Source organism: Rutilus rutilus (genome assembly GCF_951802725.1).
Source record: "Rutilus rutilus genome assembly, chromosome: 2".
Lineage (NCBI taxonomy): Eukaryota > Metazoa > Chordata > Actinopteri > Cypriniformes > Leuciscidae > Rutilus > Rutilus rutilus.
Window position 1 is genome coordinate 12,845,938 of NC_140210.1, and position 13,914 is coordinate 12,859,851.

Sequence of the window (13,914 nt, forward strand, 5' to 3'; positions counted from 1 at the left end):
CAGGTCTCAGGATTAAGCCAGGATTAGGCCAATTCAATTAGGACATTAAGGTAGCTTTCATAAACATACCTGGAAAAAAGCATTAGCTACTGGTGTGCATCTTAAAAAATAAATAAATAAATAAATAAATAAAATTGCCACAGACATATTTGAGGAAATGTCAGTGCAAATTGCTTTAATTTAACCGTTTAAACATGCATTTTAGCCTGGGACTAGGCTTAAGCCTTGTCTGTGAAACCGGGGGCTAGTCATCTAAACACGTATAAAATTTTCTGTTTATAGACAGAAACATGCTCTGATAGGCCTACCCGTCCTCATACGCACTACGCAGCAGCAATACTGGACCTAATATACCTTTATTGAATAGACAAAACAACAACAACAACAACAACAACAACAACAAAAAACAACAACAGCATAACAACACGAAAAAACTCATTATCTTAAGTCAATATCAGAGTTTAATACTTGCCTAATGTGCTTTTAGTGAGACCAGTCCTGCTTTATGTTTATTGTATTCTTCTACATTTGAGGTTGCATTCATAACCTCGGGCTATTCTGTTGTGGTTGATACATGATAGCTAAGAAACAGTCAGAGATTTAAGTTTTAAAGGTATAGCGGAGGATCTTTCTGAATTTTAGATAAGACCCGCCCTCTCCACTTTTTGAATAAGTTTGATTGATTCACCAGAATGATTGACAATTAGGAGGACCAATAGTATAGGTGATCCACCCGGAAGTAAAAAATCCTCCGCTATACCTTTAAGGTTTAATTATTTACTGAAATACTCTCAAACATCATTTGCAAAATTTGAATGGGTTACAATTTACGACACATGAGATTTTAGAAGTGCAGCTGAGGAACTAATTATATCAGCGACAAGTTCAATTTCAGTCTGCTCCTGACACAAAGCTATGATCTCAGAATTCTTGAAGTAGCCTATAATGTATGATTTATTTACGGTTTATGCATTATTATTTTTTTTTGACAGCTCATGGTCACCTTTCACTTTTAAAATATGTCAACATTCTACTCTTTTCTACTTTCTTGTATAGGCTACTTTAGAATAAAATGAAGATTATTATAAGCTGAACTTTTAACCTTCTAACAGCTAAAAAAAAAAAAAAACACAGCGCCCCCTACTGAACTCTCATCACATGGAATCCTCATCAGAAGACCAAAACATCATTGCCTTCTATTTACATTTTTATAACAAAATTTATATTTTTTAATAAAAATAAATAAATAAATCTGAATAGAAAAACATGAAGGTAAACGTACAAAGCATATGAACAATTAACCTAAATTACAGACCTACATACTTCCCCATTCTTGCTTGGATCCTTTTGTGTAAATTACGGTCATCTGACGATAGGTGGCAGTATGAACTAAAAGAGATTGTGTGAGGCGTAACGTGGGTGACGTTCACACGCAATCAGGAACTATTATATTAAATGTCAGTGTAAATAATGCGTTCAGTTATTTATACTGCTGCGAAGTTTTCTGCAGCCTTTCTCTGTTCGCAGTCCTCTCGGAAAAGCAAGTCTTTCATTTCAGCTGCTTCCTTTCATTTGAGAAAAATGGTGCACTACCTAACAGAGCAGAGGGGACGACCAAACTCAACTGACTACAGGGTTTATTTAAGTAAGTTTGCCCTTCTCATCTTTAAATGTCATTAGTAAAAAATGCAGACTGTAAGCCCCTCACTCCTCTCAAATAAAATGATTTTTGCTGACACAGTGTGTTACCTCGCAGCGAATTTGTGAGCGCCAAAGGCGGGAGATTGTGAAAGTAACATGCACGCATTCCCGGTTTAGGTTACACTCAACTGCATTGAAAACTAAACTATTAAACTCTTCAAATTCCTTTGTGTGTGTGTGTGTGTGTGTGTGTGTGTGTGTGTATACTTTATGCTTTCTACATCTCGTCTAGCAACGCCCATGACCTAACGTTATCTCTGTGTATCAAACACTATGAGAAAGAGGAAGAACCTCATTTAAACACAACCAGAGTCTGATACCTTGAGACAAATTGAATTTGGACGACTGATACAGATTGTAACATTTGCTTTGCAGAAACTTCCGATGGAAAATACATATCCCCTTTCCATGACATTCCTCTGTATGTTGCTGATGAACAGGTTGGTATGTATAATGTGGATGTCTACTTAAAATCAGTGCTATTAGGTCAGGTGATAATAACTAATGAATTAGTCCAATAACCTAATTGCATCAAGATAACCGGCACAGTTCTTACTCAGTCTTTTTTCTAATGACATCATGCTTCTTATTTATCAGGAATGTGGCGTTCCACGAAAGAAATTAAAAACGAATGAGGTAACCATTCATCAATATAAGCATTTTGGGACCTTACTGTTGCAAAATAGATTGTGTTTAATGTAATAATGTTGGTTTGTCTTTAACAGATCCTGTTTAATATGGTCGTAGAAGTTCCTCGTTGGTCAAATGCCAAGATGGAGGTAAGTATATTTTAATATATTTTAAATACAGTATTGTATGTTCTTATATTGTGCTTATGTGCAATACAATAGTATGTTATTTTGAGCACAGAATTTTTAAAAACACACTACATAATTTCCTTTACCCACAGATAGCAACAAAGGAACCATTAAACCCGATCAAGCAAGATGTGAAGAAAGGCAAGCTACGATATGTAGCTAACATTTTTCCGCACAAAGGTTACATTTGGAACTATGGTGCACTTCCACAGGTGATGTCCTGGTTTTGATTATGGCTATGAATTTTTGAAGATCGTGGCTATTGAATTTAAGATCTGTCTGCAGTCTGATTTGAAAAAATCAATGTTTTTGTTTCGTCATCTTAATTGTTGTAATATTTTTGTATTACTAATCCTCTATCACATTTTAATATGAATACAATACCCTTTTTTTTTACCAATATATAAAGACATGGGAAGATCCCTACCACACTGACAAGGAAACCACGTGCTGTGGAGACAATGACCCCATAGACGTGTGTGAGATTAGCTCCAAGGTGGGTGGAACTGCATAGTTAATATTATGTCTTGCAAAAGCATTTAAACCATTAAGCAGTTTTGTAGTTTACAAAATTACAAATCCTACATTTAAGTTTTGCTTCTAATTCAATACACTGAAACCTTAAATTTAATATATAAATATATATTTTTGTATATTGATATTATAATATTATAAATTATAATACTTTGACAATTTAACTAATTATTTTGTAGCTTGTGACACTGTAGGTGGCATTTTTGGCCCATTATTCCATGTATTTTGGTATTTATTTAGCACGATATATTCTTTCTTTACCAACACAAATTGGTTGTGGTTCTGTTACACAGGTGTGTGTAACAGGGCAGGTGGTTCAGGTTAAGGTTCTTGGAATTCTGGCTTTGATAGATGAAGGAGAGACTGACTGGAAGGTAATAGCCATCAATATAGAGGACCCAGATGCATCAAGCCTTAATAGTGAGTATTTGTTTTTATACATCTATGTAGTTATTGACTGCATTTATGACTGAGTAATCTCAATTAGTGTATCATTAACAGGTATTGAGGATGTGAGAAAGATTAAGCCTGGCCATCTTGAGGCTACGGTGGATTGGTTTAAAAAATATAAAGTACCAGATGGAAAGCCTGAGAACAGGTTTGCATTCAATGGACAGTTTAAGGATAAGGTAGCGTATCATGGTAGATTGCTGATGGAGAAGTGTTAATCCATTTAATGATCAATCATCTAATGTTGATGTTGTTAATATATTTTTAGGACTTTGCTATAGAAGTCATCAAATCAACACACAGCTTCTGGAAAGCATTAGTGATGAGAAAAAAGATGAAAGGGGATGAAATTGTTTGGTGAGTGTGAGATTTGATTTGTACACCAGATTTAAATGACAACAGAGTTTCTCTTTGTTAAAGATTTGGTAGTCATTTTGATGACCGTAATTATGATCTTGTTATTTACTTTGATCTCTCTTTTTAGTCAAAACACCTCCTTGTGCGATAGTCCATTCAAATGCAGTGATGCAGAGGCTAGTGCCGTGGTTCAAGCTGTGAGTATTTATGTCCTTTAAAGGGATAGTTCACCCAAAAATGAAAATTCTGTCATCATTTACTCACCCTCAAGTTGTTTCAAACCTGTAAGAATTTCTTTTTTTCTGCTGAACACAAAAGAAGATATTTTGAAAAATGTCTGTAACCAAACAGTTGATGGACCCCATTGACTTCCATAGAATTTTTTTTTTTTCCTACTATGGAAGTCAATGGGGTCCATCAACTGTTTGGTTACAGACATTTTTCAAAATATCTTCTTTTGTGTTCTTACAGGTTTGAAACAACTTGAGGGTGAGTAAATGATGACAGAATTTTCATTTTTGGGTGAACTATCCCTTTAATATTGGCAAATTTTTGTCATTTTTGCCATTCCTTGAGAACACACAAGACAACTGCACATTTGCTTTTGTAGGCTGCAGAATATGGGGAACCCCTCGCAGTATCTTCTGAAGGTAAAATTGTATTTATATATTTTTTATTACTATTATTTTATTTATTTATTTTTATTTATTTTACCAATTATATAACTTTAACCCGTTTCCATTTTTCAGTGGACAAATGGCACTTCTTTGCAAAGTAAAAGATCATTCACACTTTGCAGAGTGATCTCACAAGATGGTTGAAAAGGCCAGACGATGCCTTTACATGGGTTTAGTAATGTCCATTGTACAAAGATTTTGTTTCATTAATATTTTATTTTTAAAACTTGTCTTTATTAGCACAAGGCATACACACTTACTTGTCATTCATTTGTTATCATATATGCAAGTAATTTTCTTGTATTTCAGTATTCTTGCAGTAATATTGTTTGACATGTTTCTGTACTTAATTACTCTTATTTACATATTTTAAAATACACATTTCAGTGCCAAAACTCATGTTACTTTTCTTACTTAGGTTAATAGTCAAGTTTTTTTTTTCTTTCATCATCCTTTTACAATGCCTTTTAAAGGTGCAGTGTGTGATTTTCTAGCAACATCTAGTGGTGAGGTTGCGAATTGCAACCGACAGAAGTTACGGTGGACGACTGGAGATGTCGTCGTCTGAGACAGCAGAGAGTAGCCAGTTAAGCAATGAGGTTTCTTTACAAAGATAAAGTAAGAAATTATGTTTACTTAATTATTCAGTAAAACAAAATGTTATTGCGAGTATTATTGTTACTTACTTGTTCATCATTGTGTCAGTGTTTTATTCGCTGACTTTAGCTAGTTTCTTTGCACGAAGAACAACATGGTGACGAAACGTGTTTGTCCGTTTAGGGCTACTGTAGAAACATGGAGCAAAATGACGACTTAACATGTAAGGGGATGTAGATAGAAACTACTCATTCTAAGGTAATAAAAACATAACAGTTCATTATGTAATGTCTTTTAATACACCACTGAAAACAGTTATGTATATGATATAGCATTTCTGTCAACAGATCCTCATAATTATTACACAGTGCACCTTTTAAATGTTTTTTTTCTTTTTTTTTTTTCTTAAATTTCTGTTTATTTAATTGGGCTGACTTATGGCGCTTTTCCACTACACAGTACCAGCTCGCCTCGACTCGACTCGAATCGGCTTTGTTCGGTTTTCCACTGTGTAAAAGTTGTACCTGCTTCCAGGTACTTTTTTTCGTGGGGGTAGCGGGTGTGTCTCACGTAGAAGATTATGTCACGGAAGTTTCCTGCGGTGTCGCTATGACGACCAGGTACTATTGTGGAGGTACTATCTGCAATGGAAAACGGAGCGAAAAGCGAGTCGAGTCGAGTTAAGCTGGTACTGGTAATGGAAAAGCGCCATTAGGAACAGATGTTTATCAAGGACAGCATTTTATTTTTGTAAGTGTTTAGTGTGCCTGGTTGCAATAAACACTCTGGTTTAATGTCCGCATGAACCGAAAGTTGCAACCTTACTTCAGTATTGTGACGTATTTTCTAGGGGTGTAACAGTTCTTCTCAGTAAAAATTCGAACCGTACCGTTCTCCACCCACAGTTCAGCACACACTTGCAGTGTGGTTAATCTCAAATCTGATAAGGCATCTATATTTGTTAGTGTGTTGGGGGGAAAAAATGCGTAAAACAGGCTGCTAATGTATGCTTCTGTCGATTGATACGCTCCGCATGCGTTTCACATGAGAGTAGCTGTCCTATCATCTCTAAGTATGTAAATCTATTGTTGACATCACAGTTCCAACAACACAGTTGTTGGTGTGTTTCAGTTCAGCATGGCAAGAAGGAGACAAACCGCTGATAGAGCTGCTGCATGCATCACATAAATCTCCTGCCTGCATGGGAACATTCTGGCTACAGAAAAAAACTGAACTAAACATTCATTCTTTGAAAACTTTGTTCGATGCGAGTGCCGTAAGGTCTAATATGAGTCTTACACTTTTGATAGTGTACAGGTGAGACTAAAACCACACTCATTGCCTTCTGTGTTTAACCCTCATCCTTCCCATGGGTCATTTTGACCTGAAGTGAATTAAATAAAAAAATGTGAGTGTTCATCGGAGTGGTCCAAGACCTTAGGACTTTTGTCGCACTTGAACTTGAAATGCACACAAAATAAATTGACTGGATTCGAGGAGTTTATGTGGTTGAATTGCAAAAAAACTTTTTTCAAATAAAAATCAATTAGTAACAATGCAGACTGCTCACAGATATGAAGTGGTTCGATTGAACAAATTTACAATGCAGAACAAAAAATGCTAAAACTTTGGCAAAAAATGATTTTATCATGTCTACCTGAATGCATACTGATGGAAAAGACGGAATAAACGGTCTTTAGGACCTTAGTGGCAAGAGTCTTGAAATATGTTAATATAACTTTTTTCCCACAAGAGGTCGGCAGAGACACCCAATGTGATATATTTTGAGCTGAATTAAAAGGGTTATGCATGAAATGAGTTGTTTTGAATTTAAGTTGAAAAAATGTGAAGAATGTGCTTAAATGATTATTTATTGAAAAAATAGAAATTTAACGGTAAATGACAAACCAACTGCTAAATTATCAAAATGAAATGAAATAAGCTTTCTGGACATAATTTAAGTATTAAGTATAATTTTAGGGCTTGAGGGAAGGATGAAGGCACTCAATAACAATAACGAAAACAAAACCATAACAAAAGTGCTTTGGCATGGATTGACTGTAAGGACTGCCCGATGGTCCACAGGGCCTGTGCTGCATCGTCACAAAAGTTGATCATTTGTGCATTTTTAAGCCTCGCCAATTTAAACATTCAAGCATAAGAAGATGCAAAAGAGAACTCGCTGTGTGAAGTTTTGTGCACACTCAAAGGGAAGTCTCAGATGCATGAATACTAAATTGAGTTTGCTTTCAAGTCTTCTTGTGTTTGACCAGACAGATTCACACAAAAATCATGTCAACATGCCTGTCTTGACATGCAAACATAGTAGGCCATGTCTTAAGTGAACTAAAACAGTCGAGAAAGAAAACGCACGTGTACACTATGGGCGAATTCCAAACTGCATTTTTGCACCCTTGAAAGGGCACTTCGGGCACTTCGGCCATTTGTAGGGCTGTTCTAAACGAGAGTGAACCACTGAATCCCTTCACGAAGGGCCCTTCCACAAGTCAGTTAGCAAAGGGAACATACAATGGTCACTTCAAGGAAGTAATTTAATCGTTTATGGCAGTGGTTCTCAATTCCAGTCCTCGGGACCCGCTGCTCTGCACATTTTGTCTCCCTTATTTAACACACCTGAACCAGATCATCAGCTCATTAGGAGAGACTCCATGAACTGAACTGAGTGTGAATCTGTGTTGTACGCATCACACACATGTGTGTGCTGTGTTGTACGCATCACACACATGACCAGCGTCGGCCAATAGTGAGCCTACGTGGTGACGTGTAACACAGACGCGCTGCGCAAAAACACTACGTGAACCAACTTGAGGCCCAGAGAGAAGGAAATGAATAGTGGAATAAAGTCGTTATTTTTGTTGTTTTCTGCGCACAAAAAGTATTCTCGTCGCTTGATATACTTAAGATTGAGCCGCTGTAGTCACTTGGACTATATTAACGATCTCTTTAATAACTTTTCTGAGCCAGCAAGTTTCAGTCCCTTAGAAGCCTATGGAGGAGTGAGCCAGCGCTCAGATTTAATCAAAAATATCTTAATTTGTGTTCCGAAGATGAACGAAGGTCTTACGGGGTTGGAACAACATGAGGGTGAGTAATTACTGACAGAATTTTCATTTTTGGGTGAACTAACCCTTTAATCGTAAAAAATAAACGTTGTTTAATTTCGTTAAACGTTATTTAAATAAACGAATATTGGAATATTAAATTTTTATGAGCCTGAATATTCGAATGCAATATTTTTGAAAAATGCCCATCCCTACATTTCATATTACGTTTAAAAAAAGTTTTATAGGTAAGAAATGTTTAATGCTTAACTTAAAGTTAAGAACAGATCGGGAACACGCACATATAAAAGCGTATTTTAAAAACTTCATTTTATTTTTTTATCCTATTTTACACCAATAAGATATTCCTGTTGTTGCTGCCTTGCTTTGTCGTGGGAAAATTCCATTTGAAGCTAATGAGGAAATTACGTGGTCTTTCATTGCTCCCTTTGCCAAGTGCATTCCAAACGGCTTCATTATGACACACCAGTGCCCTGCTCCTTCCAAAGTCCCCACTTCCAAGGCTCTGCCCTTCGGAGTGAGCAGGACATAGAGATGCTCACTTCTGAGTGACAGCAGCCTAATACTCTTGCTGCTGTCTGTGTTTTTAATGTTAATCAAACAACAAAAGAAAAATAAATCACTTATTGCTATTGACTGAACAACTTCTGTAACTTTTAATAAGGATACTTAAGAATAAGGATCTTTATTTAATTTATACAGTGAAGATTAAATGCAGTTATTTTTTATTTGATTACTTTATTCAATTACTGTACCTGAAAACTACTGTTAGACCTACCTGAAAAGCACTGTTTATTTTATTTGTATCTTTGCTCTATTGTATTTATTTGTGCTATTCCTTGTTTTTATTTGAGAGTAGTCCTTTTCTCCCTGAACATACTGAATCATACCGAAACCGTGATCCTAAATCCTTAATACAAATCAAACCGTGACACCCCTAGTATTTTCTAAGTCAAGTCACCTTCATTTATATAGCGCTTTTAACAATATAGATTGTTTCAAAGCAGCTTTACAGTGATAATAGGAAATTCAAGTAACAGAGATTGTTTTGGCTTTACAGCAGCTCTAGAATAAAGTTATTGTCCAGCTAAATTTAGTTTTGATTGATTCACTTCTGTTGCAAAGATCATTAGTTATTAACTTAGGGGCCCTTTACACGACACCGTTCTAACAGAAAACCCCTAACGCGCTCCGGCCCGCTCACCCGCACAACAACAGTGCCTGGTGGCTCAAGAATGCAAACCTGATTTATGATTTACTGCTAAAAGTTTCTGTCGCAATATCGAGTTCTTCTAAGCTATCTGGGATGCTGAGGAGATGAAACTGATCAGGAATATTATTAATAAAGAAATCTTTAGTAGCAGAAGTGAGGTCTAACATATTTGTAACACGGAGTTGGCTTTGCAGCCTTGGCTAAATGAAGTACACGAGACTAGATAATGATCTGAGATGTCATCACTCTGCTGGAGATTCCATGTATAGGCTAATATTAGATCTAGAGTATGATTACGACAATGAGTAGGTCCTGACACGTGTTGTCTAACTCCAATAGAGTTCAAAATGTCTTTAAATGCCAATCCCATTGCATCTTTTTCATTATCTACATGTATATTAAAATCACCAACAATTAGGACTTTATCTGCAGCCAATACTAACTCTGATAGAAAATCAGCAAATTCTTTGATAAAGTATGTATGGTGTATATATATATATACACACACAGTGGGTATGGAAAGTATTCAGACTCCCTTAAATTTTTCACTCTGTTATATTGCAGCCATTTGCTAAAATCATTTAAGTACATTTTTTTCCTCATTATTGTACACACAGCACCCCATATTGACAGAAAAACACAGAATTGTTGACATTTTTGTACATTTATTAAAAAAGAAAAACTGAAATATCACATGGTCCTAAGTATTCAGACCCTCTTTGCTCAGTATTTAGTAGAAGCACCCTTTTGATCTAATACAGCCATGAGTCTTTTTGGGAAAGATGCAACAAGTTTTTCACACCTGAATTTGGATTTCTGCCATTCCTCCTTGCAGATCCTCTCCAGTTCTGTCAGGTTGGATGGTAAACGTTGGTGGACAGCCATTTTCAGGTCTCTCCAAAGATGCTCAATTGGGTTTAAGTCAGGGCTCTGGCTGGGCCATTCAAGAACAGTCACAGAGTTGTTGTGAAGCCACTCCTTCGTTATTTTAGCTGTGTGCTTAGGGTCATTGTCTTGTTGGAAGGTGAACCTTCGGCCCAGTCTGAGGTCCAGAGCACTCGAGAAGGTTTTCGTCCAGGATATCCCTGTACTTGGCCGCATTCATCTTTCCCTCGATTGCAACCAGTCGTCCTGTCCCTGCAGCTGAAAAACACCCCCACAGCATGATGCTGCCACCACCATGCTTCACTGTTGAGACTGTATTGGACAGGTGATGAGCAGAGCGGTTTTCTCCACACATACCGCTTAGAATTAAGGCCAAAAAGTTGTATCTTGGTCTCATCAGACCAGAGAATCTTATTTATCACCATCTTGGAGTCCTTCAGGTGTTTTTTTTTAGCAAACTCCATGCGGGCTTTCATGTGTCTTGCACTGAGGAGAGGCTTCCGTCGGGCCACTCTGCCATAAAGCCCCGACTGGTGGATGGCTGCAGTGACGGTTGACTTACTACAACTTTCTCCCATCTCCCGACTGCATCTCTGGAGCTCAGCCACAGTGATCTTTGGGTTCTTCTTTACCTCTCTCACCAAGGCTCTTCTCCCCCGATAGCTCAGTTTGGCCGGACGGCCAGCTCTAGGAAGGGTTCTGGTCGTCCCAAACGTCTTCCATTTAAGGATTATGGAGGCCACTGTGCTCTTAGGAACCTTAAGTGCAGCAGACATTTTTTTGTAACCTTGGCCAGATCTGTGCCTTGCCACAATTCTGTCTCTGAGCTCTTCAGGCAGTTCCTTTGACCTCATGATTCTCATTTGCTCTGACATGCACTGTGAGCTGTAAGGTCTTATATAGACAGGTGTGTGGCTTTCCTAATCAAGTCCAATCAGTATAATCAAACACAGCTGGACTCAAATGAAGGTGTAGAATTATCTCAAGGATGATCAGAAGAAATGGACAGCACCTGAGTTAAATATATGAGTGTCATAGCAAAGGGTCTGAATACTTAGGACCATGTGATATTTCAGTTTTTCTTTTTTAATAAATGTGCAAAAATGTCAACAATTCTGTGTTTTTCTGTCAATATGGGGTGCTGTGTGTACAATAATGAGGGAAAAAAAAAGAACTTAAATGATTTGAGCAAATGGCTGCAATATAACAAAGAGTGAAAAATTTAAGGGGGTCTGAATACTTTCCGTACCCACTGTGTATATATATATATATATATATATATATATATATATATAATATGTTTTGAAATGATTCAACCCCCATTGCAAATCAGGTTTATTGGCAAAATGTACAGACTTTTAGCAAGTTTGCGATGATAAATCAAACAAAAGTAATTGAAATAGCTCAACACAACAAATCATTTAGGTGGTTTCCCCAGATTCAACTGAAAATGCAACCTTTAATGACTTCTGCAATCTCAATTATTCAACCCCTTCATGGCAAGCATCTTACTACTTTGTAGAACACTATTTTGCTCTTATGACCTGCTGCAAACGAGATGTATAACCAGATGTCAGCGTTTCTGAGGAATCTTAGCCCATTCCTCATGAGCCTCCAGTTCAGTAATATTCTTGGGTTTGCATGCTGCAACCGCCTTCCTCAAATCTCACCAGAGATTTTCTATAGGGTTGTTTAAGGTTGTTTTTGTTTTCTATAGGGTTATTTTCAGGTGACTGTGATGGCCACTGTAAAATCTTCCAGGACTTCTGCAACCAAACCCTGGTGGAATTTGAGGTATGCTTGGGATCATTGTCCTGTTGGAAGGTCCAATGACGCCCAAGCTTCAGCTTCCTCACTGATGGCATGCCGTTTTCTCCTATAGATTTCCTGATACTTCAATGCCAGTGCCAGAGGATGCAAAGCAGCCCCAGAGCATCATCGAGCCACCACCATGCTTATCTGTAGGCAGGGTGTTCTTTTCAGCATATGCTTCATTCTTCCTGCAGACATAACGCTGATCCATAGGGCTGAAAAGGTAGTGTAACAGGTAGTGCAACCACTGTAACTTTTAACTTTTAACTTTCAAACGGTGTCTCTAGGAACATTTAGTGCCTTTGCTATCTTTTTGTATCCTGTTCCTTGTTTGTGAATGGTGATTTATATCTTCTCTTAACCTTTTGGACCATTCTTTTGACTTAGCCATATTTCTAACATGCAGTCAAACGTGACACTCAACAAACCTAGCCAGTTCAGATATTTCATGTTTTCTAGCTCAAGCACACCTGGTGCAACTAATGAAGCCCTTAATTAGTTGCGTCAGGTTAGTTTGAGACAACACCTGTTTTGCAGATTGTGCTGTTGTGAGGGATTCATTCTATCCAGGGGGTTGAATAATTTTGAGAATGCAGAAGTCATTAAAAGTTGCATTTTCAGTTGAATTTGGAGAAACCACTTGTATGAAGTTATGATTTGTTATGTTGAGCTATTTAAATTACTTTAGATTTGTTCATTGCAAAAAGCTGAAAGTAATAACATTTTGCCAATATACCTGATTTAAAAAAGGGAAAAAAAGTCGACACACCATGGCTCCAAAAATGTGAAAAATGTAATAATAGACTCACACACAGGTGGTAACGTTTCGAGCACGTAGGCTCTTCGTCAGACGATTTTATTAAATTTTTCACATTTTTGGAGCCATGGTGTGCCGACTTTTTCCCCCTTTTTTATTAATTTTCTTGTCGAGCACCCAATTTGAGCAACATATTGCTTTGCCTTAGATGTGCGTGCTTTGGATCTGATTTTACTCAATATACCTGATTTGCAATGGGGGTTGAATAATTTTGATTACAACTATATAGATAGCATTTATGTGTCTTTGTTAATGCTAATTCATAAAAATACAATTGTTTGTTCTTCATTCAAAGTTCATACTTTAATGTGAAAGGATACAACCTTTTGATAAAAGTTACATAAAATAATAATAATTAATGCTGTAGAAATAAAGTTCATTATTAGTTCATGTTAACTAATGTCAAGAAATGGAACCTTGTAAAGTCTTCCAAAATTAGAACCACCAAGACTTTTCTTGGCTTCAAATTAGGACAAGATGAGTTTTTCTTAGTAAGGTGATAAATAATGAATAATGCTGTACTACTTTCCCTGAAATGTGCAGCATCAGAATCAAGGACTAGTAGAAATGAACTCCTCCAATCTTTTCTGTTAGTCTTTTCCATGAAAATATATTAATAAAAAACATTTTATTTTAAAAGCTTTTTCAATGAATACATTCTCAAAGCAAGAAGAATGGTGTCTTAAATTGATTGTAATTTCTGTAAAACAGCAGTTATTGTGAAAACATACATGCTGTGCCTTTTCACCTCTTTAGACTTTGTTTAAATAGAATATAAAATAATAATAATAAACAACAAATAATCCAAATATTGTAGGAATAAAACATGAAAACGTCAAGGGTTGAACACTTTTCTATTGATTGTTTGTATTTGTACTATTTGCAAATTATAAATAAAACGTTTTATATATTTAACTGTTTAATTACTGAAAAAGTCAAAGTTATTAAACATTGTACAATTTACTGTAAA

General features: G+C 36.5%; 1 protein-coding gene across 2 annotated transcripts; it reads left to right on the top strand.

Moving 5' to 3' along the window:
* The first annotated feature begins 1,378 nt into the window (after window positions 1-1,378).
* Window positions 1,379-5,958, top strand: ppa2 (inorganic pyrophosphatase 2). 2 transcript variants are annotated; one of them, XR_014626286.1, is made up of 13 exons: window positions 1,379-1,645; window positions 2,077-2,141; window positions 2,299-2,337; window positions 2,427-2,480; window positions 2,612-2,731; window positions 2,929-3,015; window positions 3,347-3,473; window positions 3,555-3,682; window positions 3,772-3,860; window positions 3,988-4,057; window positions 4,471-4,510; window positions 4,610-4,999; window positions 5,503-5,958. XR_014626286.1 is itself a non-coding variant. In XM_084400376.1 (12 exons), exons 1-12 carry the CDS (start codon window positions 1,471-1,473, stop codon window positions 4,636-4,638), a joined length of 1,023 nt encoding a protein of 340 aa, XP_084256502.1. In that variant the 5' UTR covers window positions 1,379-1,470; the 3' UTR covers window positions 4,639-5,957. The 2 variants fall into 2 exon arrangements, 1 of the variants encoding a protein (XP_084256502.1); XM_084400376.1 differs by having other exon boundaries at window positions 4,610-5,957.
* Window positions 5,959-13,914: the final 7,956 nt, after the last annotated feature.

What these genes read in the sequence shown, in the direction of transcription:
- ppa2 (XM_084400376.1), top strand. Translation starts at nt 1,471, where the DNA reads ATGCGTTCAGTTATTTATACTGCTGCGAAGTTTTCTGCAGCCTTTCTC. An exon ending in TGTATGTTGCTGATGAACAG is followed by an intron (nt 2,142 to 2,298) that starts GTTGGTATGTAT and finishes CTTATTTATCAG; the next exon opens with GAATGTGGCGTTCCACGAAA. An exon ending in CTAGTGCCGTGGTTCAAGCT is followed by an intron (nt 4,058 to 4,470) that starts GTGAGTATTTAT and finishes TTGCTTTTGTAG; the next exon opens with GCTGCAGAATATGGGGAACC.